Genomic DNA, 26,306 nt, shown 5'->3' with positions numbered 1-26,306 from the left:
ACTCTAGGTTGCTATTGGTGGCCACACCTCAGGCTCTGCCAAGAGGTCTGGAAAGATTCACAGTAATAATTCACTAAACTCATGTATCGTACCAAAAGAATCAAATTTAAACAAAATGCAATACCAACCAAGCAGGGCTCTTTTGCCTAGGAGTCATTGTTTAATGACGTTACAGAATCTACCTTGAAGAGATGACATTACAGATTCTACCTTTAAGAGATGACATTACAGATTCTAGCTTTAAGAGATGACATTACAGATTCTACCTTTAAGAGATGACATTACAGATTCTACCTTTAAGAGATGACATTACAGATTCTACCTTTAAGAGATGACATTACAGATTCTAGCTTTAAGAGATGACATTACAGATTCTACCTTTAAGAGATGACATTACAGATTCTACCTTTAAGAGATGACATTACAGATTCTACCTTTAAGAGATGACATTACAGATTCTACCTTTAAGAGATGACATTACAGATTCTACCTTTAAGAGATGACATTACAGATTCTACCTTTAAGAGATGACGCAGATCTCAATGAATGTGTAACACGTTCCATTAACTCTTTGGTTCCGACAGCCAGGAATTCGAGCAGTCAAAGTTCAGTCGTTACAACCACAGGGACTAAAGTCCACCAAGAAGGTAATCAGGGATAAGATCTTTTGTGCTTTCTGATAAATGCTCCCCCAGAGTACTGTAGCACTGCAAGGGCTGCACACAGCAATTATCAAACAATTATCCAGCTTTATGATTTTGGCCTACACTCTTTTTATGGTTGTGCTTTATGCCTTTATCATGCTTTGCCATTGCCTGGCCCTGTTTAGCTTAGAAAATGTATATCATCATTTGATGATAACTATGATAATAACAAAGCTATTGTGGTCTCTCAACTAGGCCACACAAAGAAAATGAGGTAAATCGACCAAGCATTAAGTACATGTCAATAATATCCTTGTTATCACTGCATTTTTAATATTGTCCAACGCCTGCTTAGAAGACGAGGGAGAGCAAGGCGACCTTTCTGAAGTCAGCTGTGATGACAGCTATACAACTCATTCACATCTCTGCAGCAAATGTCAGTCATTCAGCCAAAGATTCTGACCACCCAGCTGTCATAGATAGATAGATAGATAGATAGATAGATAGATAGATAGATAGATAGATAGATAGATAGATAGATAGATAGATAGATAGATAGATAGATAGATAGATAGATAGGTGTAACTATGGGTGTTAACGGTTTCTACTCTACCTTCATCCGAGAACCAGGACCAAAATGTATAACGTTATTATAACAGTTAGAGCTACGCTTTAGTTTAGATCCATCTGCTTTTAAGACTGCCATGAGAATGGGGGGGTCGTTTTGGAAGCATTTCTGCACGTTGGCTGCTGTCATCAAGCAACGAGCAGCGTGCTGCTTGGTGGCGTTAATGATCGATTGGTTGATTGATTGAAAACTTTATTAACAGATTGCAGAATGGGTAACAGTACAGTACGGCTCAATACACACAATTGTTAAGGGGATGCAGACCAGAGAACCACGTTCATCTTGTTTACATCAGGGTCCGGGGTCCCCCATTTTCAATGCATAGTGATGATCTGTCTAGTTACGCTGCTGGCTAGTTAGTGAGCTACCCCAGCAGCTATAGCATCACCGTTAGCAGCAGAGCCGTTAGCTGGTTTAGCCAGGGTTTCACACTGGGGGCAAGGACGACTCTCCCAATTCGGAACCGAATTTGACTAACTAGTTAACCTAGCTACCAAATGACGTTAAAGTCCGAGAGTTGTGCTGGCTGGCTGACATCAGACGGGACCGGACAACACAACAACCCACCCTCTCTGCCAGGGTGTCTGTCGTTAGCCCGCCGCTAGCTGCCGTTAGCTCAACAGAGCTAGCTGAGCTCACGCTAAGTGTGATGATGGGTTTAGCAGCCCTGGTTCTCGGCTTAACTCACCTCTCTTGACGGCCTCGTCATACGACAGGAAACCTATCCTTGACTCTTTGGCCCCCATGCTCCCTTCATTTCATTGCAATGTAAGGGAATAAACGTTGTCGTGCGTTGAATTGTTGACGGTGGTGCCTGTTGCCGTATCCGTTTATTATGGAATCCGTGGTTCTTGGTGGTGTGTGTGTGAGTGTGTGTGGTGAGTGTTGTTGCTGCTGTGTTTTCCTCGACGCTCCTCCTCGCCGACGCCTCCAGGTCACATGATCCAGGTTCCACAGGTCACATGATCCAGGTTCCCAGGTCACATGATCCAGGTTCCTCAGGTCACTTCATAGATATCTATGGGTCACTTGATCAGCTTGGCATGAAATTGTTGTAAACACGACGTGATTGATTGATTGATTGATTGATTGATTGATTGGTTGATTGATTGATTGATTGATTGATTGATTGATTGCAGAATGGGTACAATACAGTACAGCTCAATACACACAATTGTTAAGGGGATGCAGACCAGAGAAAGACTTTCGTCTTGTTTACATCAGGGTCCCCCATTTTCAATTCATCATAACATATGACATACAGATAGACAGTACTGCTACATCTATACATTTATGACATGCCAGATTTACAAATACAATACTGTGTTTGTGATACAAAGAGTCTAAAAAAGAGAGTATATACATTTGACGTAGAAACTGTACATTGGAGGTGGTGGGGGGGGGGGTTACTATGTAAAGGCCAGAAGGAGGGTGTGCCGAGTGCATAACAATTCATCAATCATCTGTAGAATAGAACTTTAACTGGATTAATCTCGGATTTTCATCTATCCATCCTAAACTATACTGATCACTTATCACCATCGGTGCTGTCAGAGACTAGATTGGTTCCAGTAGTTATGTGGGATATGTAGTTATTATAGCCTGTAGCTCCCCCTGGTGGCTATTTTAATTAACTGCAACTGAATGCAGGGTATTTTTTTTTGTAAAGATTCAATGGCTCGGTTAAATGGCCGTTTTAATGCTAATTTAATTCACACACGTCGCAATTCACATTTATTTGTATTCGTTCATTTGCCAGGTAAACGGGGCAGATGAGGACATCACTCAGGAATCCAGGAAACACACAGACATCCTGCATACGTCACTCAGGCTTAAAGAGCGCACACAAATAGAAAGCTAATGTACCAGGTGTAACGCCGAAGGATGGCCTACTACTACTACTGTTGTATGCGGACATTTAGACAAATGCCTAAATAACTTTCTATTTGTAGGAAGTAAATGCGACGTTTCATTGTTGGAAATAGAAGTCGCCGACAGGTTGCCTCATCTTCGTTCAGACTTCAGAGAGGAGAATGTTCGTTACCTTTACAAGAACCAAGCCACGCCTGCTTGCGTGGACATGATGGGACGAGAAGTACTGACATACTGGCCTAATGTCGTTGGTGAGAATATATTCTGCGCTTCCTCGCTCTCAAATAGATCATTTATTTGTATTTAACCTTTATTTATCCAGGCAATTAAGAACAAATTCTTATATACAAAAGCAGCCTGTCCAAACCCCTAAATCCCCACCCCTAAATGAAAAAAAACGCACCTTGAATGATGAATGAATGAAAACTTTATTAACAGATTGCAGAATGGGTACAATACAGTACGGCTCAATACACACACTTGTTAAGGGGATGCAGACCAGAGAAAGACGTTTGTCATGTCTTGTTTACATCAGGTTCACTATGAATTGAAAATGGGGGACCCTGATGTAAACGTTACTATATTATTGGGGTTGCAGCGTTAGGGATCAAATGAACCTATGAAACATCTAAATAAAGTATGATCTATCTTTAGTATTGAAGACATACAGTTATACAAGAGACAAAGTGGATCCCAGGAGCATCTGTAGCTGTGGTGCACCTATACCCTCCCAGATATTCAAGGGGGGGATGAGTCTCTTAGGCTGAACGTGCTCTTCATTCTGGCTAGCTCCTCGTAAATGACCTCTTGGCAAGGGAAAAAGGAAACAAATCTACACATAATGCAATGCATATGCACAAAAAAAATCGATATGAAAATATTACTTAATAAAGAGAAGTGGTCCACTGGCTCAACTTGCTCCATGTTAGGGGTTAGTTGATCCTTCCCAAAGGGAAGTTGATCCACACATGGGCAAAGATCTGCCTCTCTATCTTTTGTTTTAATACCCCAAGGCTTTGGTCTCATTTGACCCCACAGCCACCACTTTGAAAAAAGAAAAAGCCCTGTACAGTAAATCAGAGCTACGGTTTGGTAATTAGTTCAAATTTGTATACCTTTTTTACCTTGGTCGACCATTAACACATATATCTTTTCACTCATTGCATTAATACAAGAGTCATTACATCAGGTGTGTGGAAAATATTTTGTAACATTGTGCTCACCAGGGGCGCCCAAGTGGCGAACCATGTAACGGCTTGTAACGCGCTGCGTCGCGGCACGGCCGACCCGGGTTCGATTCCCGGACCCGGCGTCATTTGCCGAATGTCTTCCCCCCACTCTCTCTCTCTCTACTGGACTGCCCAGTAGCAAAAAGCGATAAACGCTAAAAAATAAATCTTTAAAAAACATTGTGCTCACCACGTGCTTCCGTCCATCACAGCCTGAGTAAAATGAAGGACTCTTCCCACATTTGTGGTTAAATGACAAAAATATTTGATGTTTCCCTAGAGATGCAGCGAGTGGTTCACCTTACCCCACTCTCCCCTACTTGATTGTATTCCCATCTACTGTTTGTGTGACGTTCCATTCCCCCCCAGGGTACGTCCGGATCGCTCTTGTGCTCGCGGCGTGGGCTGCCTTCAAGACACCAGCTGTCTTCATACCTCTTTACTCCGTCTCCATAGCTCTCGATGGTAATATGGTCTTATTTTCTAGGCTACATCTCACTGCTCACACTATCGTTGAATTTCACTCCTGAAAAAAACACAAATGCATGTAATATCGATCAATAAAAAAATAATGGATAGTCCGTTTGGTTGCATTGATTCTGCCTTCTTTGCACAGGGGCGGATGGCTGGCTGGCCAGGAGGCTGGGGCAGACGTCCAGGTTTGGGGCCTGGCTGGACGTGGTGGTGGACAACCTCAGCAGGGGCATGTTGTGGAGCCAGCTCTTTGAGGTATGTGCTCCTCTTACCACATTCGGCACACATCTAGACCTGTGCATAACAGTTTGTGACTTGTATGATAGATTATTTTGTGTTAAAGGAACCCGCCAACATTATGGGAAAAGCTCTTACCGTTTTCTCCAGAGTCAGACGAGAAGATAGATACCGATTTCCTCTCTGTGTGTTCAGTAGAAAGCTATCCAGCTTCAAGCTAGCCTAGCTTAGCACAAATGAATAGAAGTGGATACGAACCACTAGCCTAGCCAGGAGAGGTGTTTTTGGGCTAGCTGGTCCGTATCTGCTTCCTTTAATTTGTGCTAAGCTAGGCTAGCTTGCAGCCGGATAGCTTTCTACTGAACACACAGAGAGGAAATTGGTATCTATCTTCTCGTCTGACTCTGGAGAAGACAGTAAGCTAATTTCCCATAATGGTGGTGAGTTCCTTTATCCTGTGATCACATACACACAGGAATTAATTAATGTGTCGACCATGACTAGAAAATGCTCTATTCTGTTGTGTTCTATTCTCCCTCTAGTGGGGGTGGCTAGTGTCTGCAGTGGAATGGTGTGTGTTTGTATGTAACCACAGCACCAGTGGCTCCCAGTGGAAAAGCAGTTTCACCAACAGCCCACATTTGGTACAGGCCATCATGGCAAACGGTAAGAAATAAACTAGTTTTATGTTAAGACACAAACGCAGCAAAGGACGGATGTGTGTTTTTACATATCTGTAGAGATACTATATACATATCTATCTGTACATATCCCTTACCTACTCTTACTAGTTACGCTGCTGGCCAGTATGACTTACTACCATAGTGTCTTTATACCTGTATCACTGTACATATTAATACTACAACTCTGTACAAACATCTGATTAGCACTATTACTCAGTAGTACTAATTTATCTATTTTATACCCAGTTTAATCACCTGTACATTGTATATTACTGTTGCACTTTACCGTTACATTTGCAATGCCAAACTTATTTTTGTTATACTGTAGGCTACTTGTGCTGTATGATGACAATACATTTGAATGTAATCTAATCTAATGTGACACATCAGGAAAGTACACTTAGAGGCAGAAAACCGCTAACAAACTTTGATCTTTGTGTGTCTGGTGTCGCTAGGGTTTCGAACCCCACTGGGAGTGTGGGTGATCGGTGGATTGCACTGCTTGCCACTGTGGCTGTACGGGTACCAGTGGGGTGTTCTGTCCAATCTCCTGTCGCTCCCCTCTTGGCTCCAAGCTCTGTGGACTCTAGTGCTGGCTGCTGGGAGGCTGCTAGGTCTCTTGGTGGAGGTAAGAATTCACAAAAGACTTAACCCTTTCACTGCCACACTACAGAAGGTTAACCCTTTACTATCACACTACCGACGGTTAACCTTCTGTAGTGTGGCAGTGAAAGGGTTAACCTGCTGCCGTGTGGCAGTGAAAGGGTTAACCTGCTGTGTGTTGTTGCAGTGAAAGGGTTAACCGTTTGGTAGTGCGGCAGTGAAAGGGTTAACACACTTGTTTCTAGGACTCCCGCAATAACCGCAGTGTGTGTGATTTAAGTCTTTGCTGACAGGCGTATGGCTGCGTGACAACTGTGTGATCTGATCTCCCCCTCTCGCTTTAGATATGGTGCATATGGGCACACGTTGAATACCTCACCAGAGATGACATGGAGGAGAGCAAGAGGTAAAAGCAACTCAACGGTCTACTTGCCACACGGTCTCTCCCTGCAGGCTTCTGCTGTGGCATTATTGATTGATTGATTTAATTTATTTGATAATTTATAAAAAAAAATACATGCATCTGAAGCAGGCTTCTCATACACATTCCTAAAAGGTTATCAAGGATAAACACAATAAAGACAAAAGCTTACTTCAATTGTGGTTATTTTCTTTCTTTCTCTTTTTTTGGGGGGGGGGGGGGGGGGGGGGGGTTGCTGAGCAACAACAACAATAGAAACAACACCGTCACAATCAAAAGCACACCTTTCTCAAATGTGTAATAGTATAATCCTTATCCAGTGTCAATACCTAAAACAATGTCACAGAAGCCCACTGGTTCGAACCCGGTACTGTTATCTCGGCCATGTGTCTGGTTTTAACCCCAGGTTCCTTTTGGGGCAGAGACTGAAAAGTGAAAACTCTGCGAAATTTACCTCAGCACAACTGTGACGACATAAAGTAAACGCTAATGTTATGGGGTCATCCTCATCATCATCATCATCATCATGAACACACACAACAACATCATCACCATTAAAAAAAACATAAAATATGAAAGAAAATTACAATCTGTAATGGCCGGAACACAGCAGAACCCTTTTAAAAGGCTCCTCTAATCCATTTCTTCAGACAGGACTTGAATCTATTTGCATTTCCCAACAGGCACAAAATCAATAGAGCTCCATCTAGTGGAGTACAAAGTGTGTCCCTGACACAATTAAAATAGTCACTGAGATATCGGTACCATAAACAATCCTATGAACCAGACACAGCTTCATCTGCTTCTCTCTGTCTTCTACCATGAGCATCTCAGACTCTCGCAGTAAAAGGGTTAATCTCAGACTCTCGTAGTGAGAGGGTTAATCTCAGACTCTCGTAGTGAGAGGGTTAATCTCAGACTCTCGTAGTGAGAGGGTTAATCTCAGACTCTCTAGTGAGAGGGTTAATCTCAGACTCGTAGTGAGAGGGTTAATCTCAGACACGTAGTGAGAGGGTTAATCTCAGACTCTTGTAGTGAGAGGGTTAATCTCAGACTCGTAGTGAGAGGGTTCATCTCAGAATCATAGTGAGAGGGTTAATCTTAGACTCATAGTGAGAGGGTTAATTCCAGACTCGTAATGAGAGGGTTAATCTCAGACTCGTAGTGAGAGGGTTAATCTCTCGTAGTGAGAGGGTTAATCTCAGACTCGTAGTGAGAGGGTTAATCTCAGACTCTCATAGTGAGAGGGTTAATCTCAGACTCGTAGTGAGAGGGTTCATCACAGACTCGTAGTGAGAGGGTTAATCTCAGACTCGTAGTGAGAGGGTTAATCTCAGACTCATAGTGAGAGGGTTAATCTCAGACTCATAGTGAGAGGATTAATCTCAGACTCATAGTGAGAGGGTTAATCTCAGACTCGTAGTGAGAGGGTTAATCTCAGACTCATAGTGAGAGGGTTAATCTCAGACTCATAGTGAGAGGGTTAATCTCAGACTCAGTGAGAGGGTTAATCTCAGACTCGTAGTGAGAGGGTTCATCTCAGACTCATAGTGAGAGGGTTAATCTCAGACTCGTAGTGAGAGGGTTCATCTCAGACTCATAGTGAGAGGGTTAATCTCAGACTCGTAGTGAGAGGGTTAATCTCACTCATAGTGAGAGGGTTAATCTCAGACTCATAGTGAGAGGGTTAATCTCAGACTCGTAGTGAGAGGGTTAATCTCAGACTCGTAGTGAGAGGGTTAATCTCAGACTCGTAGTGAGAGGGTTAATCTCAGACTCATAGTGAGAGGGTTAATCTCAGACTCATAGTGAGAGGGTTAATCTCAGACTCATAGTGAGAGGGTTAATCTCAGACTCATAGTGAGAGGGTTAATCTCAGACTCGTAGTGAGAGGGTTAATCTCAGACTCATAGTGAGAGGGTTAATCTCAGACTCATAGTGAGAGGGTTAATCTCAGACTCGTAGTGAGAGGGTTAATCTCACTCATAGTGAGAGGGTTAATCTCAGACTCATAGTGAGAGGGTTAATCTCAGACTCATAGTGAGAGGGTTAATCTCAGACTCATAGTGAGAGGGTTAATCTCAGACTCGTAGTGAGAGGGTTAATCTCAGACTCGTAGTGAGAGGGTTAATCTCAGACTCATAGTGAGAGGGTTAATCTCAGACTCATAGTGAGAGGGTTAATCTCAGACTCGTAGTGAGAGGGTTAATCTCAGACTCGTAGTGAGAGGGTTAATCTCAGACTCATAGTGAGAGGGTTAATCTCAGACTCTCGTAGTGAGAGGGTTAATCTCAGACTCATAGTGAGAGGGTTAATCTCAGACTCATAGTGAGAGGGTTAATCTCAGACTCATAGTGAGAGGGTTAATCTCAGACTCATAGTGAGAGGGTTAATCTCAGACTCATAGTGAGAGGGTTAATCTCAGACTCATAGTGAGAGGGTTAATCTCAGACTCATAGTGACAGGGTTAATCTCAGACTCATAGTGAGAGGGTTAATCTCAGACTCATAGTGAGAGGGTTAATCTCACTCATAGTGACAGGGTTAATCTCAGACTCATAGCGAGAGGGTTAATCTCAGACTCATAGTGAGAGGGTTAATCTCAGACTCGTAGTGAGAGGGTTAATCTCAGACTCATAGTGAGAGGGTTAATCTCAGACTCATAGTGAGAGGGTTAATCTCAGACTCATAGTGAGAGGGTTAATCTCAGACTCATAGTGAGAGGGTTAATCTCAGACTCATAGTGAGAGGGTTAATCTCAGACTCATAGTGAGAGGGTTAATCTCAGACTCGTAGTGAGAGGGTTAATCTCAGACTCGTAGGAACCTTAATAAAATCCCGACTAGCTTGTTTTGTGACTTTAGGGACACTGCTGAACTAGGAACAACAAGTTGTCAAAACAACACTGTACAAGAGCACCCGCAAGTTCCATAGCTGCTTGTTCAAGAATTCTGGAGATCCTTGTTGCAAGGAATTTGATTATATTATTAATCAAAGTTATAAGAGCTTTCTGTGCCACACTCTCTCCAGACAAGTGGTTATCGAGTACACATCAAAGCTAATTCACAAATTCCTTCTCTAAAACCAGGTCGATCCTTTAGTCTGACATTCGTCCCAAATAAGATTGACCCAGTTTTCCCTAGATGAAAGGACAACTTCTAACCAGAAGTTCTGTCCTCAATGTTTTTGTCGTTGTCTGAAAATATATACTTCACTATCAATTTGCTCATATATAATTCTTTCAATGACTTTTGATAAAACACTCAAAATAGAAAGCCCTATAATTTCCTTGGTCCAATTTGCTTCCTTTTCTAAATAGAGGAATAACTCGAGCCAGCTTCAGATGAGCTTCAGATCAGATTCAGATCATTATTTCCACAGACGGAGAGATTACTTCTTACAGCATCCTTCAGATACGTAGCAGGGCATCTGCTAGCTGCTTATTCCTGCAACCTCAGGTCAGTGTTCAGGGCCTCGTTTCCCAGAGCCTCCTTAGCGCTACGTGCAGAATAAGGTCTACTTTAGTTGTTGAGCTGTTTCCCAGAGCCTCCTTAGCGCTACGTGCAGAATAAGGTCTACTTTAGTAGTTGAGCTGTTTCCCAGAGCCTGCTTAACACTATGTGCAGAATAAGGTCTACTTTAGTTGTTGAGCTGTTTCCCAGAGCCTGCTTAACACTACGTGCAGAATAAGGTCTACTTTAGTTGTTGAGCTGTTTCCCAGAGCCTGCTTAACACTACGTGCAGAATAAGGTCTACTTTAGTTGTTGAGCTGTTTCCCAGAGCCTCCTTAGTGCTACGTGCAGAATAAGGTCTACTTTAGTTGTTGAGCTGTTTCCCAGAGCCTCCTTAGTGCTACGTGCAGAATAAGGTCTACTTTAGTAGTTGAGCTGTTTCCCAGAGCCTCCTTAGCGCTACGTGCAGAATAAGGTCTACTTTAGTAGTTGAGCTGTTTCCCAGAGCCTGCTTAACACTACGTGCAGAATAAGGTCTACTTTAGTTGTTGAGCTGTTTCCCAGAGCCTGCTTAACACTACGTGCAGAATAAGGTCTACTTTAGTTGTTGAGCTGTTTCCCAGAGCCTGCTTAACACTACGTGCAGAATAAGGTCTACTTTAGTTGTTGAGCTGTTTCCCAGAGCCTCCTTAGTGCTACGTGCAGAATAAGGTCTACTTTAGTTGTTGAGCTGTTTCCCAGAGCCTCCTTAGTGCTACGTGCAGAATAAGGTCTACTTTAGTAGTTGAGCTGTTTCCCAGAGCCTGCTTAGTGCTACGTTTCAAGTTCAAGTTTCAAGTTTCTTTAATAGTTGTCATACAGAAGTACAGAATACTTTTATACAAAATGCTTCTTACTGTTACGCTCCAGAGACTGTGCAAGACAAGATAAGTATGAAATAAAATAACATAGTATAGCATGTAAATTAGAAGTAAAAAAAAAAAAATGAGGTCACAGTGTTCAGTATAGACATATGTACAATGTTCGATGCAGAATAGACGTAACTGAGTTACCATATAATATACAATACTATGCAGTGTACTAATATACAATACTATATAGTGCAAGGCAGAAATGGGATGAGGTGCAATTTAGGTACAATTTACAGTGTACGAGTTGTAGTGCAAATCCTTTATCAATAAATATAAAGTGTGTTTGTGTGATCTAAAGTGTGGAGAGTGGGTGCTGCAGTGTGTTGTTTGTTTAAGTGAGTGTGTGGGTGTGTGTGCTGTGTGCATTTGATGGTTGTTGCATAGTGTTTATTGTTCGTTTAGCAGCCTGATGGCCTGGGGATAGAAGCTTCTTCTGAGTCTTTCTGTGCTCGCCTTAAGACTCCGGTATCGCTTGCCGCAGCAGTTCAAAGAGGCAGTTGTTCGGGTGGCTCAAGTCCTTAATAATTCTCTTAGCCTTCCCCCTGCACCGCTTGTTGTAAATGTTCTGGAGGGTGGGAAGCCCCCCTCCAATTGTGCGTTCGGCTGAACGTGTCACTCTTTGTAGTCTGCTACGGTCTTGTGCAGTGCTATTCCCAAACCAGGAGGTGATGTTGCCAGTCAGGATGCTCTCTATTGTACATGAGTAGAAGTTCCTAAGGATCTTCTGACTGACTTGGAACTTCCTTAGGCGCCTGAGGAAGTAGAGGCGTTGTCGTGCCTTCTTCACAACACTGTCAATGTGTGTGGTCCATGTCAAGTCCTCGGAAATGTGGACTCCGAGGTACTTAAAACTGTTCACTCTCTCAACCGGTGCCCCGTCGATGCTGAGGGGGCTGTAGTCCCTGACCCCCGACCTCCTAAAGTCCACAATCATCTCCTTTGTTTTGCTGACGTTCAGGGAGTGACCATGTAGCAGAGTAAAATGTCCAGCATTGGTAATAAATAATCATTTAACCCATCTCCCGCCAATGACTGATTAACACGTCATTCTCCGCCATAGTATTCATCATAGTATTCACATTTCACCCCCACGGAGTATTGACTGGTGCTGTAGATCTCCGCTCAACTCTCCAACGCTTCAATACCTGGTGGCCGATCTGCGAGTTGCCACAACCGGAAGTCACCGGAAGTGCTTGGTATCCCCCCTATTCCTCCGGCCACTCGCTATCGCTCGTGGGACTCCATCTTGACACACTGGATATCGATCCGTTGCCATAACTCAATAAACAACATTATTTGGACGTATATAGTATTATACAACCTGGAAATGGATCGCATTGATCAACATCCCATAATAGCGATCTTTTTGCTCCACGCTTATCACCCAACGGTAAGAGGAGACTGGGGTGAGTTTCAGCGTTTTTGTTTACCATTTTCGATACAAACTGCTCTGATCTATATATCACCCATACTACATGAATCATTTAACGTCGGTCATTGCATTATAAACGACCCCCCCCCCACCCTCCGGTCACCAGCAGATGATGAGTCATGACGTTTAGGACCTTGTACAATTGAACATTTTTAAATAACGTTGATCGGTGTCAAACGGCATTTGATAATCTAATATATGCATTTATGGCTATAACTCACGTTCTATGAAATACAGCAGAAAACGATTAAAACATATTATACTCTGGACGGTATTTTAGTATGAATGTGTGAATGAAAAAGTAAAACGTTCCTACATCCTGAACGATATATAATTGATGTTGAATGGGCCATAGTAATGTCAATTTAGCAATACAATTTAAAAAGTTATAGCCCTGCAAAGAAGTTGAACATCTCCATAGACAAATAGAGCTGGCAGAGGACTGTTTAGGATGAATCAAAGTGGTGGCGGAGAATGGTTAAGTGTGAGAGACAGGGGGGGGGGGCAGACTGGAGTATGTGAAGGTTGCCTTCCTCCAGTTGTCCAGAGGGCAGCCGCTCAAAGACCCTGTCTAGGACATGGGCGGGGTCTCGTAGTCGTAGGTATACATTTAGAAGGGTGGTCTGAGGTACATGAATCGTAGCTGCAATTGTGTTTACTAGCCTACGTGCACAAATTACATCATTAGGTTAATATTAACTTTATGATAATGTGTTATCCAAACAACATTTCTGTGTATAGTTTGTCTTGTCTTTTCACGTATGTCTAATCCCATCATCATGATGATGATGATGATGATGATGATGATGATGATGAATATAAATATCTTGGTGTGTGGCTTGATGAGAAATTTACATTTAAATTCCATGTGGACAACCTTGCCTCCAAGCTGCGACAGGAAATTGCCTTCCTATACAGAAACAGAACCAGCTTTCCTTTGATTAGTAGGAAGAGAGTTGTCGAAGCAGTTTTCTTATCAGTCCTGGACTAATAACTATGGTGATGTAATTTATAGGCATGCTGCGGCCTCAACCCTTAAATCCTTAGACTCTGTATATCAATCTGCCCTCAGATTCATCACTAATGATAGATACGATACTCATCACTGTGTCCTTTATGAGAAGGTTGGTTGGTCCTCGCTGATGGAGAGGTTAATCTTTAAGGCCCGTATTGGTAAGCTAACTCCTACTACATCATTATTGGTAAGCTACCTCTTTATACTACATCATTATTGGAATGGAATTTTGGAACCTATGGAACCCGTTCTTGTGACTGGCTGGTCCCCTGAGTTTGCTCAGAACAGGGTAAATCTGCATTTTGTTATGATTCCTCTAAACTCATGGAATGAACTCCAACAGTCCATAAAGCTTGATATTCTCGGGCGGCTACGTGGCGCAGTGGGCAAGGCGCTCGCAACGAATGCTGGAGACTAGGCTCGAACAGGATGCCTCCTGTTCGAGCCCCGCTCTCCACATTGCTTTCAGTTTAGCTGGTCGTCCACAGTAATACACATTGGCCGTATTACGGGGAGGGAAACTGAAGGGTGGGGATCGGGCGTTGTGGACAGCGACTCCTACAGGTCGGTTGGTGCGCCTGCGCAGTAGAATCAAGAAGCGACGGGGGCGGGGCCCCTCCAAAGCCCAGACCCCCGACGCTGAAAGATCGAGCCGCGCAGGTGAAAAGATGCGACGGCTGTTACCTCGAGTATCGGAGGGGACTCGTGCTATGTATGACTTAGTCCACATTGCAGCCGGCTTGTGGGAGGCAAGAAACAACGTTCGAAGACAGGGGAGGGTTGAATTGGACGATATGAAAATTGGGATGGGAGAAAAAAATAGAAAATGGGAGAAAAAGTGGATCAAAAAAAAAAGCTTGATATTCTCCGCTCTGTTGCAGAGTTGATGAAAACCTTGATCTCCAACCTTTGTCAATCAAGTTGTACTTGTTTTTAATAGATTGTTATCCTTACTTGTCTAATTGTTATGACTAATGGTCTACTGAAGGTTCCCAACCACAGCCTAAAGAGAATCGGGGACACAGCCTCCGCACACTATGCACAAAAGCTATGGAACACCCTACCTATGGACATTAGGGAAGCTAGATCTCTAAATATTTCCAAAGATAAGCTAAAAACGTACTTCTTCTTTGGGGCGCCCCAGTGGCAAACCACATAGCGCGCTCAGCCGCGACACGGGCGACCCGGGTTCGATTCCCGAACCCGTCGTTATTTCCCGAATGTCTTCCCCCCACTCTGTCTCCCATCCTCCTCTGTCTCTCCCTACTGGACTGCCCAGTAGAAATAAAGCGATAAAACGCCAAAAAATAAATATTTAAAAAAAAAAAAACGTACTTCTTCACCTTAGCCGTACACTCCATGACTCCACTGCTGATTGTACTGTAGATTGCACTATTTTACTCTGTCCATTCTATTTGACTATTTTATAACCTTTTATTACAGGTTCTAAACTGTCAGGTATTGAACTGTGTGGGTATCAAGCAGGAAGAAAGACAGTCAGGTTTTAAAACTGTGTGGGGGACCCAGACCCAGGAACTGTGCCCTGAGAAGGAGGTTTGCCCTGAGAGAGGGAACTGTGCCCTGAGAGGAAGGTTCGAAGGGTCAAAGTGGATCAAACAGGAGGGAAGACTGTCGGGTTCTAAACTGTGGATATCAAACAGGGAAGGTAAAGACGGTTTTAAACTGTTAAACAGTCATTCAGACAATTTCTATTGCACTATTTTACTCTGTCTATTCTATTTGACTATCTTTATTATTAATATTGTATATTTTAAAACGGCCATAAACAAGGTTAGGTGGCCTATTGGGATGTTAGATCCTAATGTGAAAAACTGATTTTATGTCTGCACTTTATGTGCTAATTTTGTGCCTGTGTTTTTTCTACTGTGAATCACTTTGAGCTGCAATTCTTGTATGAAAGGTGCTATACAAATAAAGTTTATTATTATATTATTATTGTATATGCTGTGTGATTTTATATGCCTTTGTTTTTGCTTAACTGTATGTATACTCGACGTGAATGTAAATGAGGGAAACCTCAGTTGCCTTTCGAGTTTAAATAAAGGTTTGAAATGAAATACTATTTGTACAGTTACTAGGCTACTATAAATATGTCTACAACCCAAATAATCAACAAGGCTACATTATATCGTTCCCTCTGTAACCGACACCTGCCAAGGTTTGCAACCAGGCGAACTGGGGTGCGTTCTGTTCACTGCTTTCACATTCCCATCCCCTTCCTGGCCTCCTTTAAGTGAGCCCTCTATAGTGTTCTGGTAACCTATTCCTCTGAGCAGGGTCGAGGGAAGGGAAGAGGAACGGTGGAAATGGAACACAGCTCAGTCATGTCCTTAGTGTCGCTGACATCATTACCACCACGCTATGTCTGCAAACCATCTGTACACTACTGACCCAGGTTAACATGCCACTGCAGACCCAGGTTAACATGCCACTGCAGACCCAGGTTAACATGCCGCTACTGACCCAGGTTAACATGCCGCTGCAGACCCAGGTTAACATGCCGCTACTGACCCAGGTGAACATGCCGCTACTGACCCAGGTTAACATGCCACTGCAGACCCGGGTTAACATGCCGCTACTGACCCAGGTTAACATGCCACTGCAGACCCAGGTTAACATGCCACTGCAGACCCAGGTTAACATGCCGCTACTGACCCAGGTTAACATGCCACTGCAGACCCAGGTTAACATGCCACTGCAGACCCAGGTTAACATGCCGCTACTGACCCAGGTTAACATGCCACTGCAGACCCAGGTTAACATGCCGCTACTGACCCGGGTTAACATGCCACTGCAGACCCAGGTTAACATGCCACTTCAGACCCGGGTTAACATGCCACTGCAGACCCAGGTTAACATGCCGCTACTGACCCAGGTTAACATGCCGCTGCAGACCCAGGTTAACATGCCGCTACTGACCCAGGTTAACATGCCACTGCAGACCCGGGTTAACATGCCGCTACTGACCCAGGTTAACATGCCACTGCAGACCCAGGTTAACATGCCACTGCAGACCCAGGTTAACATGCCGCTACTGACCCAGGTTAACATGCCACTGCAGACCCAGGTTAACATGCCACTGCAGACCCAGGTTAACATGCCACTGCAGACCCAGGTTAACATGCCGCTACTGACCCAGGTTAACATGCCGCTACTGACCCAGGTTAACATGCCACTGCAGACCCAGGTTAACATGCCACTTCAGACCCGGGTTAACATGCCACTGCAGACCCAGGTTAACATACCGCTACTGACCCAGGTTAACATGCCACTACTGACCCATGTTAACATGTCACTGCAGGCCCAGGTTAACATGCCACTGCAGGCCCAGGTTAACATGCCGCTACTGACCCAGGTTAACATGCCACTGCAGACCCAGGTTAACATGCCACTGCAGACCCAGGTTAACATGCCGCTACTGACCCAGGTTAACATGCCACTGCAGACCCAGGTTAACATGCCGCTACTGACCCGGGTTAACATGCCACTGCAGACCCAGGTTAACATGCCGCTACTGACCCAGGTTAACATGCCACTGCAGACCCAGGTTAACATGCCACTGCAGACCCAGGTTAACATGCCACTGCAGACCCAGGTTAACATGCCACTGCAGACCCAGGTTAACATGCCGCTGCAGACCCAGGTTAACATGCCACTGCAGACCCAGGTTAACATGCCGCTGCAGACCCAGGTTAACATACCGCTACTGACCCAGGTTAACATGCCACTACTGACCCAGGTTAACATGCCGCTACTGACCCAGGTTAACATGCCGCTACTGACCCGGGAACCTGTTAAGCTATAGGGGGACCCTGCTTTTCTTTATCATAAATCGATCAATAGAGACCGTATTAGATCCCCAATTATCATTGGGTATCATTGGAAAGCCACACTCATTGGCTACAACCCTGTGCAAAGATTTTCGCCAAAGAGATCGCCAAATGATTGACGGAGCTAGAGCCCCGGGAGTCGGGGGTGGTAATGTGTACTTTTGCGTACTTTGGGGCACGCCTCACATATCGGCATGTAACTCGAGAACCGCTGAACGGATTTTGTCACCTGAAAGGGCAATCGACGGGCAACAAATAGGGCTTTAATTCTATCTATATAATGTATTAAAAGAAATGCACACCCGAGCCACTAGAGGTCGGCAAAGAATCGTCCACATGTGGGCCCTTGGATGTTAAGAGGTTAATATTTTTAAATATTTTCTTTTTGTAGCCAAGAGTAAAGACCATAACCCTATCAAAAACAGTAGTCAAAGTGTATATTTTCATTTTTACCGATGTTTTATACGATTTATCGGAAATACAAATTTATCGGAAAATGCTAATTATCGTTCAACCCTGCCATTGGAAAGAGGAGCATTTTCCCTATCCATAGATGTATGATTTGGCCATAATAAGGTCAAGGTCAAGTTCAAGGTCAAATATGAATTTATAATTAAAATCGATTATCATTAATTACTGTATCTACAAATCCTTCTGTTTAATCATCTTCCCTTAATTCATTTGCTAAGATTTTTTGTACACATGATCTCAATAAGGTGGTGAATGAGCTCAGTGAGCATTTTCTCGTACCCCGCAGATTTAACATGATCAAAGATGTAAAAATCATAAATCATAATTTATATTCTCCTTTTCTTCATTACAATTTACTCAGCCTAGTAACAGACACAATATTTCTGACACTGGAAATACATACCCCCAGGTCCTTAGATACCAAGAACATGCAAATTGACCTTGCAGAAGTGGAGCAATCTTCCATTTACTTAGGCATGTACCTTTAGGCTAAATATTCCTACAGCTTAACTGCCGCTACTGACCCCGGTTAATATGCCGCTTGTAGGAGCCAAAGCTATATATTTAGGTTATTGTATTGTATGAATGTTTATATGTTTATTTTTATAACCTTACATTGAAACGGCATTAGGAATATTGATTGGCTTTAGATAGTCATTGAACCGTCTTAATTGGCATAATAGAACATTTGTGATGTCACAGTATGATGTCATGACAGAACGTTCTAGAACATTTGTGATGTCACAGTATGATGTCATAACCGAACATTCTAGAACATCCGATGTCACTGTATGATGTCATAACCGAACATTCTAGAACATTTGTGTCTATATATAGTCCACAAGCATTAGCTGCACTCCAATGGACAATGTAGTTGATGACGGGGTCCAGTAGAAGGAGAAAAAGACGGTGAAGAAGGAGAAGAAGGAGAAGAAGAAGAGCCCATAAAAAGAATTGCGGAGGGCAGTAATACGCCACGATGCGTCTACACTGCCGGAAACTCAAATAAGAAGAAGAAGAAGAACAGAGTGTGTAGCTTGAAACAGGACTGAACGGATAGACTCAACAACAAAGACTGAAGCCTGCATCTCTCAACCAAGGTGCCAAGCCTACCGTTTTGCTGTGGAAAGAGCTGGCAAGTTGATTTACGGCTTTCCAGTGTGGAGGAATTTTCATGTGTCGAGTCGGCGGTGATTTTGGAGACTGGAAAAATACAGTTTTCTTACCTTGTAGTAGTAACGTGAATATTTAGGAAAATAGCTTTAGACTTCGCTGTGGAAGAGAAATAAACCATTTGGATATCTTTGTTTTACACTGGAGCGGCTGTGGACAGTATTTGTCTTGAATGAATGAATGAATGAAAACTTTATTAACAGATTGCAGAATGGGTACAGTGCAGTACAGCTCAATACATACAATTGTTAAGGGGATGCAGACCAGAGAAAGACTTTCGTCTTGTTTCCACCAGGGTCCCCCATTTCCAATTCATCGTAACATATATGACATACATGACATACAGATAGACAGTACTGCTACATCTATACATTTATGACATACCAGATTTGCAATTACAGTACTGTATTTGTGATACAAAAAGAGTCCAGAAAGAAAAGAGTATATACATTAGGCGTAGAAACTGTACATTGGATTGGGTAGGTGGGGGTGGGACTGTACATTGGAGGTGGTTGGGGGGGGGGGGGGGTGTTGGCGGGGGTTGTGTTCGGACATTTACAGGGGCCAGTTTCGAGTTGCAGTCTCCCTTAGGTGTTTTTTGAGAGTGTTTTTGAAAGTGGGTAGTGATTCACATTCCTTTACAGCTTTGGGTAGGGCGTTCCACATTGATGTGGCATAATTGCGAAACGTGTTTAGTCCCTTGTTTGAGCCGAATCTGGGTTTAACATGATTTGTGGAGCTCCCTCTGGTGTTGTGATCGTGGTATTCACTGACCTTTGGGAAGTATTTAGTCATGTACATGGGTACCTTGGTCGTGTAGTGTATCTTGTAGACCAGGCCCATTGCAAGTTGCTGTACTCTGTCGTCTACTCTAAGCCATCCTAGGTTGTCAAAGTGGGCAGGGGTGAGGTGGGTTCTAGGAGTAAGGTCAAGCAGTAGTCTGACCAGTTTGTTTTGAGATGTTTGTAATTTTGTTTTTAGCGCCTTTGAGGTGCTTTGGTACCATGAGGTTCTTCATCAACGAACGTACTGAACCTAAGCAAAACAGAATTGCTCCACCTGCCGGCCAAATCCTCCCCCCTGACCGACCTTTCCATCACAGTCGAGAATGCAGCTGTGACCGCGTCCCCGACCGCCAAGAACTTTGGTGTTGTCCTCGACGACCAGTTGAACTTCTCTGCTCACATCGCAGCGACAACCAGAACCTGCAGATTCCTCCTGAGCAACGTCAGAAGGATCCGCCCCTTCCTGACAAAAGAAGCCACCCAACTCCTCGTCCAATCAACAGTCATCTCCCGCCTCGACTGCTCGCTGGCCTCCCGGCCACTGCCACCAAGCCTCTTCAACTCATTCAGAACGCAGCGGCCCGCCTGATCTCAAACCTACCGAAGTCGACTGACCCTGGTTAACATCCTGCTGCAGACCCAGGTTAACATGCCGCTACTGACCCAGGTTAACATGCTGCTGCAGATCCAGGTTAACATGCCGCTGCAGACCCAGGTTAACATGCCACTGCAGACCCAGGTTAACATGCCACTGCAGACCCAGGTTAACATGCCACTGCAGACCCAGGTTAACATGCCACTGCAGACCCAGGTTAACATGCCGCTACTGACCCAGGTTAACATGCCACTGCAGACCCAGGTTAACATGCCGCTGCAGACCCAGGTTAACATGCCGCTGCAGACCCGGGTTAACATGCCGGCGATGCCGCTACTGACTGGGGTTAGCATGCCGCTACTGACCGGGGTTAACATGGGTCCGGGTTAACATGCTGCTGCAGACCCGGTATAGAATGAGCCATGATCCATTTCCACACGACTTAGTCTTTCATGTGGGCCACGATCATCTCTGCTGCAGAGAAGTCAGTGGCAATCAGGGGATCTCCCGCTACAATGTAGCCTATATCTTGTGCGACAATTACAATATTGTTTACACCGTTTATTTTTCAAAATGTTTACATTCAGATCTAATTTCATTGCCTATATTTATGTCTTCTACTATTACCTGTACCTCCCCTCCCCCATGCTGCTATGACATCCGGATTTACCCAAAGGGATCAATAAAGGAATATTTTATCTCAATACACCTTTAGCCTATTGATTTTCCTTCATCCTTGGCTTCCAAGAATTTCCAGACTACAGGGTTTAAATGTCCCGATTGATACTTTGTTTTATCTTTTGTAGTCTATTTATTTATTGAAACTATCACAAGGTCTAGTCTTGAGATTAGCAGATTATTTTTAGCAGGCCTTATTAGGGCATTTAGTGGCAATATTAGATTGACGTAAAATAACAATGATTATGACATCACTTACAGGCCTATAAGTGGCACCGATCGACTTTTCAGCACCACAGAGACGGACAGCTCCTTATGATGTACACCTGAAGCTGCCCCTTGGGGAACTGTTAAGGGATAGTCTGGGAAACGTTTGCGGAGAAGAGAGCTTCTTTTGAAAGGTATTCCTAGTAGCCTTTGTGAGGTACATGGAAAGTGGGAAGCGTGGGCCCAGGACGGTATTGAGTAACCCATTACTGTAACACTACCACAGAGCGATGGCAACGAGCATTCAGATACATGTCGCATGTTGGGCAGGCCTGCTATTGTGAGGAGGAACTACAGTTACACCAGCAGTAAGTAAGAGGGGATAACCAGCACCGGTACATATCAGCTGCGGTTCTGACCTTTGAACTATCTTGACTATGCTCTCTCTGAAAAGGGCCTGGTTTGTCTTCTTTGGCCAGTGTGAAGTATAAAACCACAACTCTTCAGAGGGATTACTTTGAGTGTCAACTAAGATCAATTGGATAAAATATCAGTCTAGTGTGTAAATATCAGTCTATTACTCAGAGGTCAACTACACCAAACAGTTTCGCATAGGCCTACAACATGTTATCTTTGTTTTATTTACTACCACATAAATCTTTTTTCATTGAGTTAGTAACCAATGGAAAGGAATGAATGAAAATGTACAGAATGCTGCTTTGACCATTGCCATAGTGCAGACTGCTGTAGCCAGGGATGACTTTGTGCAGAGACCACACTCTGACCACTATTTAGAAAATCAACCAACATATTTGTAACAATGCTTTGTAAACTGGCTGCAAAATGTAACATGCAATGAAAATAAGAGCTTGACCTTTTCTTTTTTGGCACAAATGTGAATTGCCAACAGGGGAAATTATAATAGGTTATTGGTGTGAAGTGCTTTAAAAGTGAGTTATTTTTTATTAAAAAACAAGTTTGTTGAGTAATCATTTAAAAATACATCCAGAGCTTTTAGAAAAGTGCAGAATAAAAGTATTGCTTCACCCCCCAAAAGATTTATTAATTTATAATTAAACAAATTTAATGTCGTTTACATGTTGCATTGCCTCCCAACTTCTTTCCCCCATGTGAAATGCACCCATTGGATAAATGACGTGCTGGTGTTTTAGTGCTGAATGTTATCTATAGTACCTTTAAGAATGATCATAATAATATTGTCACAAAGCTACAGCACCTAACCTTGTAATGTTTTAATCTTCTAAACCCATTTAGTCATTTACTGAATGCATGGCTGGTGTAACCAGGCTTTACTGTTGCCTCTAGCCTACAGTGATGATTGTCTGCTTTGTCTTAATGTTATGATATATAAAGGCTTTTAATATGAATTTAGAATGCCCCGCCCCTTCTTGTTATTTATGAATAAAGTTCTATAAAAGGTTTGTTTTGATCCATGGTTAAGTGTTCGTGGCACATCTGAAAGCTCACGGAGTGATTTAGAGAAAACATTCTGCCCAGGTCAACAGGGAAGAAGGCAGCCATTCAATTCTACAGAGAGTGCATGATGCAAGACCGACACGGACCAACAAACAACTTCTGTCTTCCGAGAGGCGAGACATACGTCACCTGTTGTACATTGTGGCATTGGACAGGTCTTCCTCGAGGGCAGAAGCGATTGCAATTGTGTTAAAAAAAGTGGCGGGAATGGGGAAAGCCACAATAATCAGTTAATAAAACAATAACCAGCGTCGCACAGAGACCCTCATCGCATCCCGTCAGGCTCGGCAAGGACTGCTCACTTTCACAATGAATGAAAGAGGAATTCACATCAACCATATTTGAGATCACAGCTTTATTGAGCATCTTCAACTTTGTCCACCTTTAGTCTGGTCACCAAGGCCATCGTCTCCCCCCCCCCCCCCCTCCATTAGTATTGTGACCAACAAGGTCACTTCTCTTACATTCTGGAAGCCAGTGGCTCTCAAAATGGGTCCAGGCGGGGCGCCTGGTGAAATGTTCAACTTAAAATGTCATTTCATTCATTAGGACATATTTTTTTAAGAGGCTGTGCATTCCGATCATACTGTGTAGGTTTCAGTCTATTAACTGTATTAAGCTTAATTTCATTGATGCCATTTGATTCCCTGGTCAAATGCTTAGCCTGCCTGAGGGTCACTGGCCAAATGCGCATCTTTTTGAAAGTCCTTGGTATAAAAGTGTTTTCCGAGCCCCCGCTGTAGGGAACAATCATGACCCAGGCCGTCCAGGAGCCGCTCATTCAGACCCAGGCCGTCCAGGAGCCGCTCATTCAGACCCAGGCCGTTCAGGAGCCGCTCATTCAGACCCAGGCCACTCAGGAGCCGCTCATTCAGAACCAGGCCACTCAGGAGCCGCTCATTCAGACCCAGGCCGCTCAGGAGCCGCTCATTCAGACCCAGGCCGTCCAGGAGCCGCTCATTCAGACCCAGGCCACTCAGGAGCCGCTCATTCAGACCCAGGCCGTTCAGGAGCCGCTCATTCAGACCCAGGCCGTCCAGGAGCCGCTCATTCAGACCCAGGCCGTTCAGGAGCCGCTCATTCAGACCCAGGCCACCCAGGAGCCGCTCATTCAGACCCAGGCCGCTCAGGAGCCGGGCCTCTAACACAGGGGTTCTCAAACTACGGGTCGCGACCCAAAGTGGGGTCGCCGGTAGGTGACAGTGGGGTCGCGCCTTGGCAAGTAATTTCATTTATTTATGTTCTGGCAGCATATTTTGGCTAAATATACCTCATTTTATAAATGTGTATTGATAACAGTGCTGTAATAAAATCTTCTAATAAATATGCATGATCAAGTTCAACAACAGCTTTTATTTTGATATTCCTTAATTCCAAGTTAAAATTATACGATATGGGGCCATAAAAAAAAAGAAAAATCCTAAATAAAATGGGGTTGTGGTATAAAAACATTTGAGAACCCCTGCTTTAACGGACCGCTCACCTCCAGGACCGGCGACAGGTGTGTCGGCGTGTCTTATCACCGGCAGGATCTAACCCTGCAGCTTTTAAGCGCTACGTGCCACTTGCCAATCAGCTTAGCCGGCGGTTGTGTAACGTCAGATGGGTTGCATTTCCAAGAGCCTTTTAGGTTTTTAGAAGCAAAGCAGGCGGCAGGAGGGGGAGCACTTGTTGTTAAAGCCAGAGCACCAATGTGTAGCTGAGTGTCCTTTAAGGGCTAAGGCTTGGACTTCAGCTGGGGGGGGGGGGGGGTGAACAACAAGAAGCCCAGCAGAGACGCCCCGCAGCACTGAAGCCAGAACAAGGCTTTTTTTTACTCATTTATATAAAAAGAAAAGAAATAATAAACAATGTTGACTTCACAGTTAAAGACAGAAGGTGTAATGTCTGGAGGAGGAGGAGCACTCTGTGGGACACTTTTGAAAAGGCAGACATTTTCCAGAAAGGTTTCAGAGATCATTCTTTTGAATGGCTAGTCTGTAACAAAACGGAGCGGAGAGAGAAGAGCCGCATGTACGAGGGACCGGGCTGCACACACACACACAGGCACATGCACACACACACAAACACATGCACGCACACAAACACAGACACATACACCTGCATGCACATTGCAGACACACACACATGCACGCACACACACAAACACAGACACATACGCACACACTCTCTCTCTCTCTCTCCCTCTCTTGGTCCCCACTGCAGTGCCCTTTAGTGTACAATAGCTTAGCACTTGAAATATATGGGTCTGCTGACAGATAACTGCAGGTGGGTGTTAAGGCTGGTCGTCACCAAAGAGCCCCGAGAGGCCCCAGAGTCCTGCTGTCTGCAGACGGAGCTCAAAGAGCCCCGAGAGGCCCCAGAGTCCTGTCTGCAGACTGAGCTCAAAGAGCCCCGAGAGGCCCCAGAGTCCTGTCTGCAGACAGAGCTCAAAGAGCCCCGAGAGGCCCCAGAGTCCTGTCTGCAGACTGAGCTCAAAGAGCCCCCAGAGTCCTGTCTGCAGACTGAGCTCAAAGAGCCCTGAGAGGCCCCAGAGTCCTGTCTGCAGACGGAGCTCAAAGAGCCCAGAGAGGCCCCAGAGTCCTGTCTGCAGACTGAGCTCAAAGAGCCCCCAGAGTCCTGTCTGCAGACTGAGCTCAAAGAGCCCTGAGAGGCCCCAGAGTCCTGTCTGCAGACTGAGCTCAAAGAGCCCTGAGAGGCCCCAGAGTCCTGTCTGCAGACGGAGCTCAAAGAGCCCAGAGAGGCCCCAGAGTCCTGTCTGCAGACGGAGCTCAAAGAGCCCAGAGAGGCCCCAGAGTCCTGTCTGCAGACGGAGCTCAAAGAGCCCAGAGAGGCCCCAGAGTCCTGTCTGCAGACGGAGCTCAAAGAGCCCCGAGAGGCCCCAGAGTCCTGTCTGCAGACGGAGCTCAAAGAGCCCAGAGGCCCCAGAGTCCTGTCTGCAGACGGAACTCAAAGAGCCCTGAGAGGCCCCAGAGTCCTGTCTGCAGACTGAACTCAAAGAGCCCTGAGAGGCCCCAGAGTCCTGTCTGCAGACTGAGCTCAAAGAGCCCTGAGAGGCCCCAGAGTGCTGCTGCAGACGGAGCTCAAAGAGCCCTGAGAGGCCCCAGAGTGCTGCTGTCTGCAGACGGAGCTCAAAGAGCCCTGAGAGGCCCCAGAGTGCTGCTGTCTGCAGACGGAGCTCAAAGAGCCCAGAGAGGCCCCAGAGTCCTGTCTGCAGACGGAGCTCAAAGAGCCCTGAGAGGCCCCAGAGTCCTGTCTGCAGACGGAGCTCAAAGAGCCCTGAGAGGCCCCAGAGTCCTGTCTGCAGACGGAGCTCAAAGAGCCCTGAGAGGCCCCAGAGTCCTGTCTGCAGACGGAGCTCAAAGAGCCCTGAGAGGCCCCAGAGTCCTGTCTGCAGACGGAGCTCAAAGAGCCCCGAGAGGCCCCAGAGTGCTGCTGTCTGCAGACGG

The 26,306-nt window shown here is 44.7% G+C and overlaps 2 protein-coding genes across 2 annotated transcripts in view; one reads left to right on the top strand and one right to left on the bottom strand.

Moving 5' to 3' along the window:
- Positions 1 to 2,093, bottom strand: part of usp32 (ubiquitin specific peptidase 32) — a 245,303-nt gene extending 243,210 nt beyond the window's left edge. Inside the window, exon 1 of the mRNA XM_084324370.1 lies at positions 1,961 to 2,093. Within this exon, the coding sequence (XP_084180496.1) occupies positions 1,961 to 2,018 (58 nt within the window). The 5' untranslated portion in view covers positions 2,019 to 2,093. The remainder of the gene's footprint in view (positions 1 to 1,960) is intronic.
- Positions 2,094 to 3,117: 1,024 nt separating this feature from the next.
- Positions 3,118 to 6,904, top strand: LOC311240831 (uncharacterized protein). Its single transcript, XM_084329426.1, has 6 exons — positions 3,118 to 3,395; positions 4,743 to 4,838; positions 4,990 to 5,102; positions 5,627 to 5,750; positions 6,223 to 6,395; positions 6,715 to 6,904. The coding sequence occupies exons 1-6, from the start codon at positions 3,353 to 3,355 to the stop codon at positions 6,778 to 6,780; spliced, it is 615 nt and encodes a 204-aa protein (XP_084185552.1). The 5' UTR covers positions 3,118 to 3,352; the 3' UTR covers positions 6,781 to 6,904.
- The last annotated feature ends 19,402 nt before the right edge of the window (positions 6,905 to 26,306 follow it).

This window comes from Notolepis coatsorum (genome assembly GCF_963971535.1).
Source record: "Notolepis coatsorum genome assembly, chromosome: 1".
Lineage (NCBI taxonomy): Eukaryota > Metazoa > Chordata > Actinopteri > Aulopiformes > Paralepididae > Notolepis > Notolepis coatsorum.
This window is presented reverse-complemented; position numbering and strand designations above follow the sequence as displayed.

Excerpts from the sequence above, each read along its gene's own strand:
- LOC311240831 (XM_084329426.1), top strand. The coding sequence starts at position 3,353 with ATGATGGGACGAGAAGTACTGACATACTGGCCTAATGTCGTTG. Across the intron at positions 5,751-6,222 it reads ACAGGCCATCATGGCAAACG|GGTTTCGAACCCCACTGGGA; the intron begins GTAAGAAATAAA and ends TGGTGTCGCTAG. Across the intron at positions 6,396-6,714 it reads TGCTAGGTCTCTTGGTGGAG|ATATGGTGCATATGGGCACA; the intron begins GTAAGAATTCAC and ends CTCTCGCTTTAG.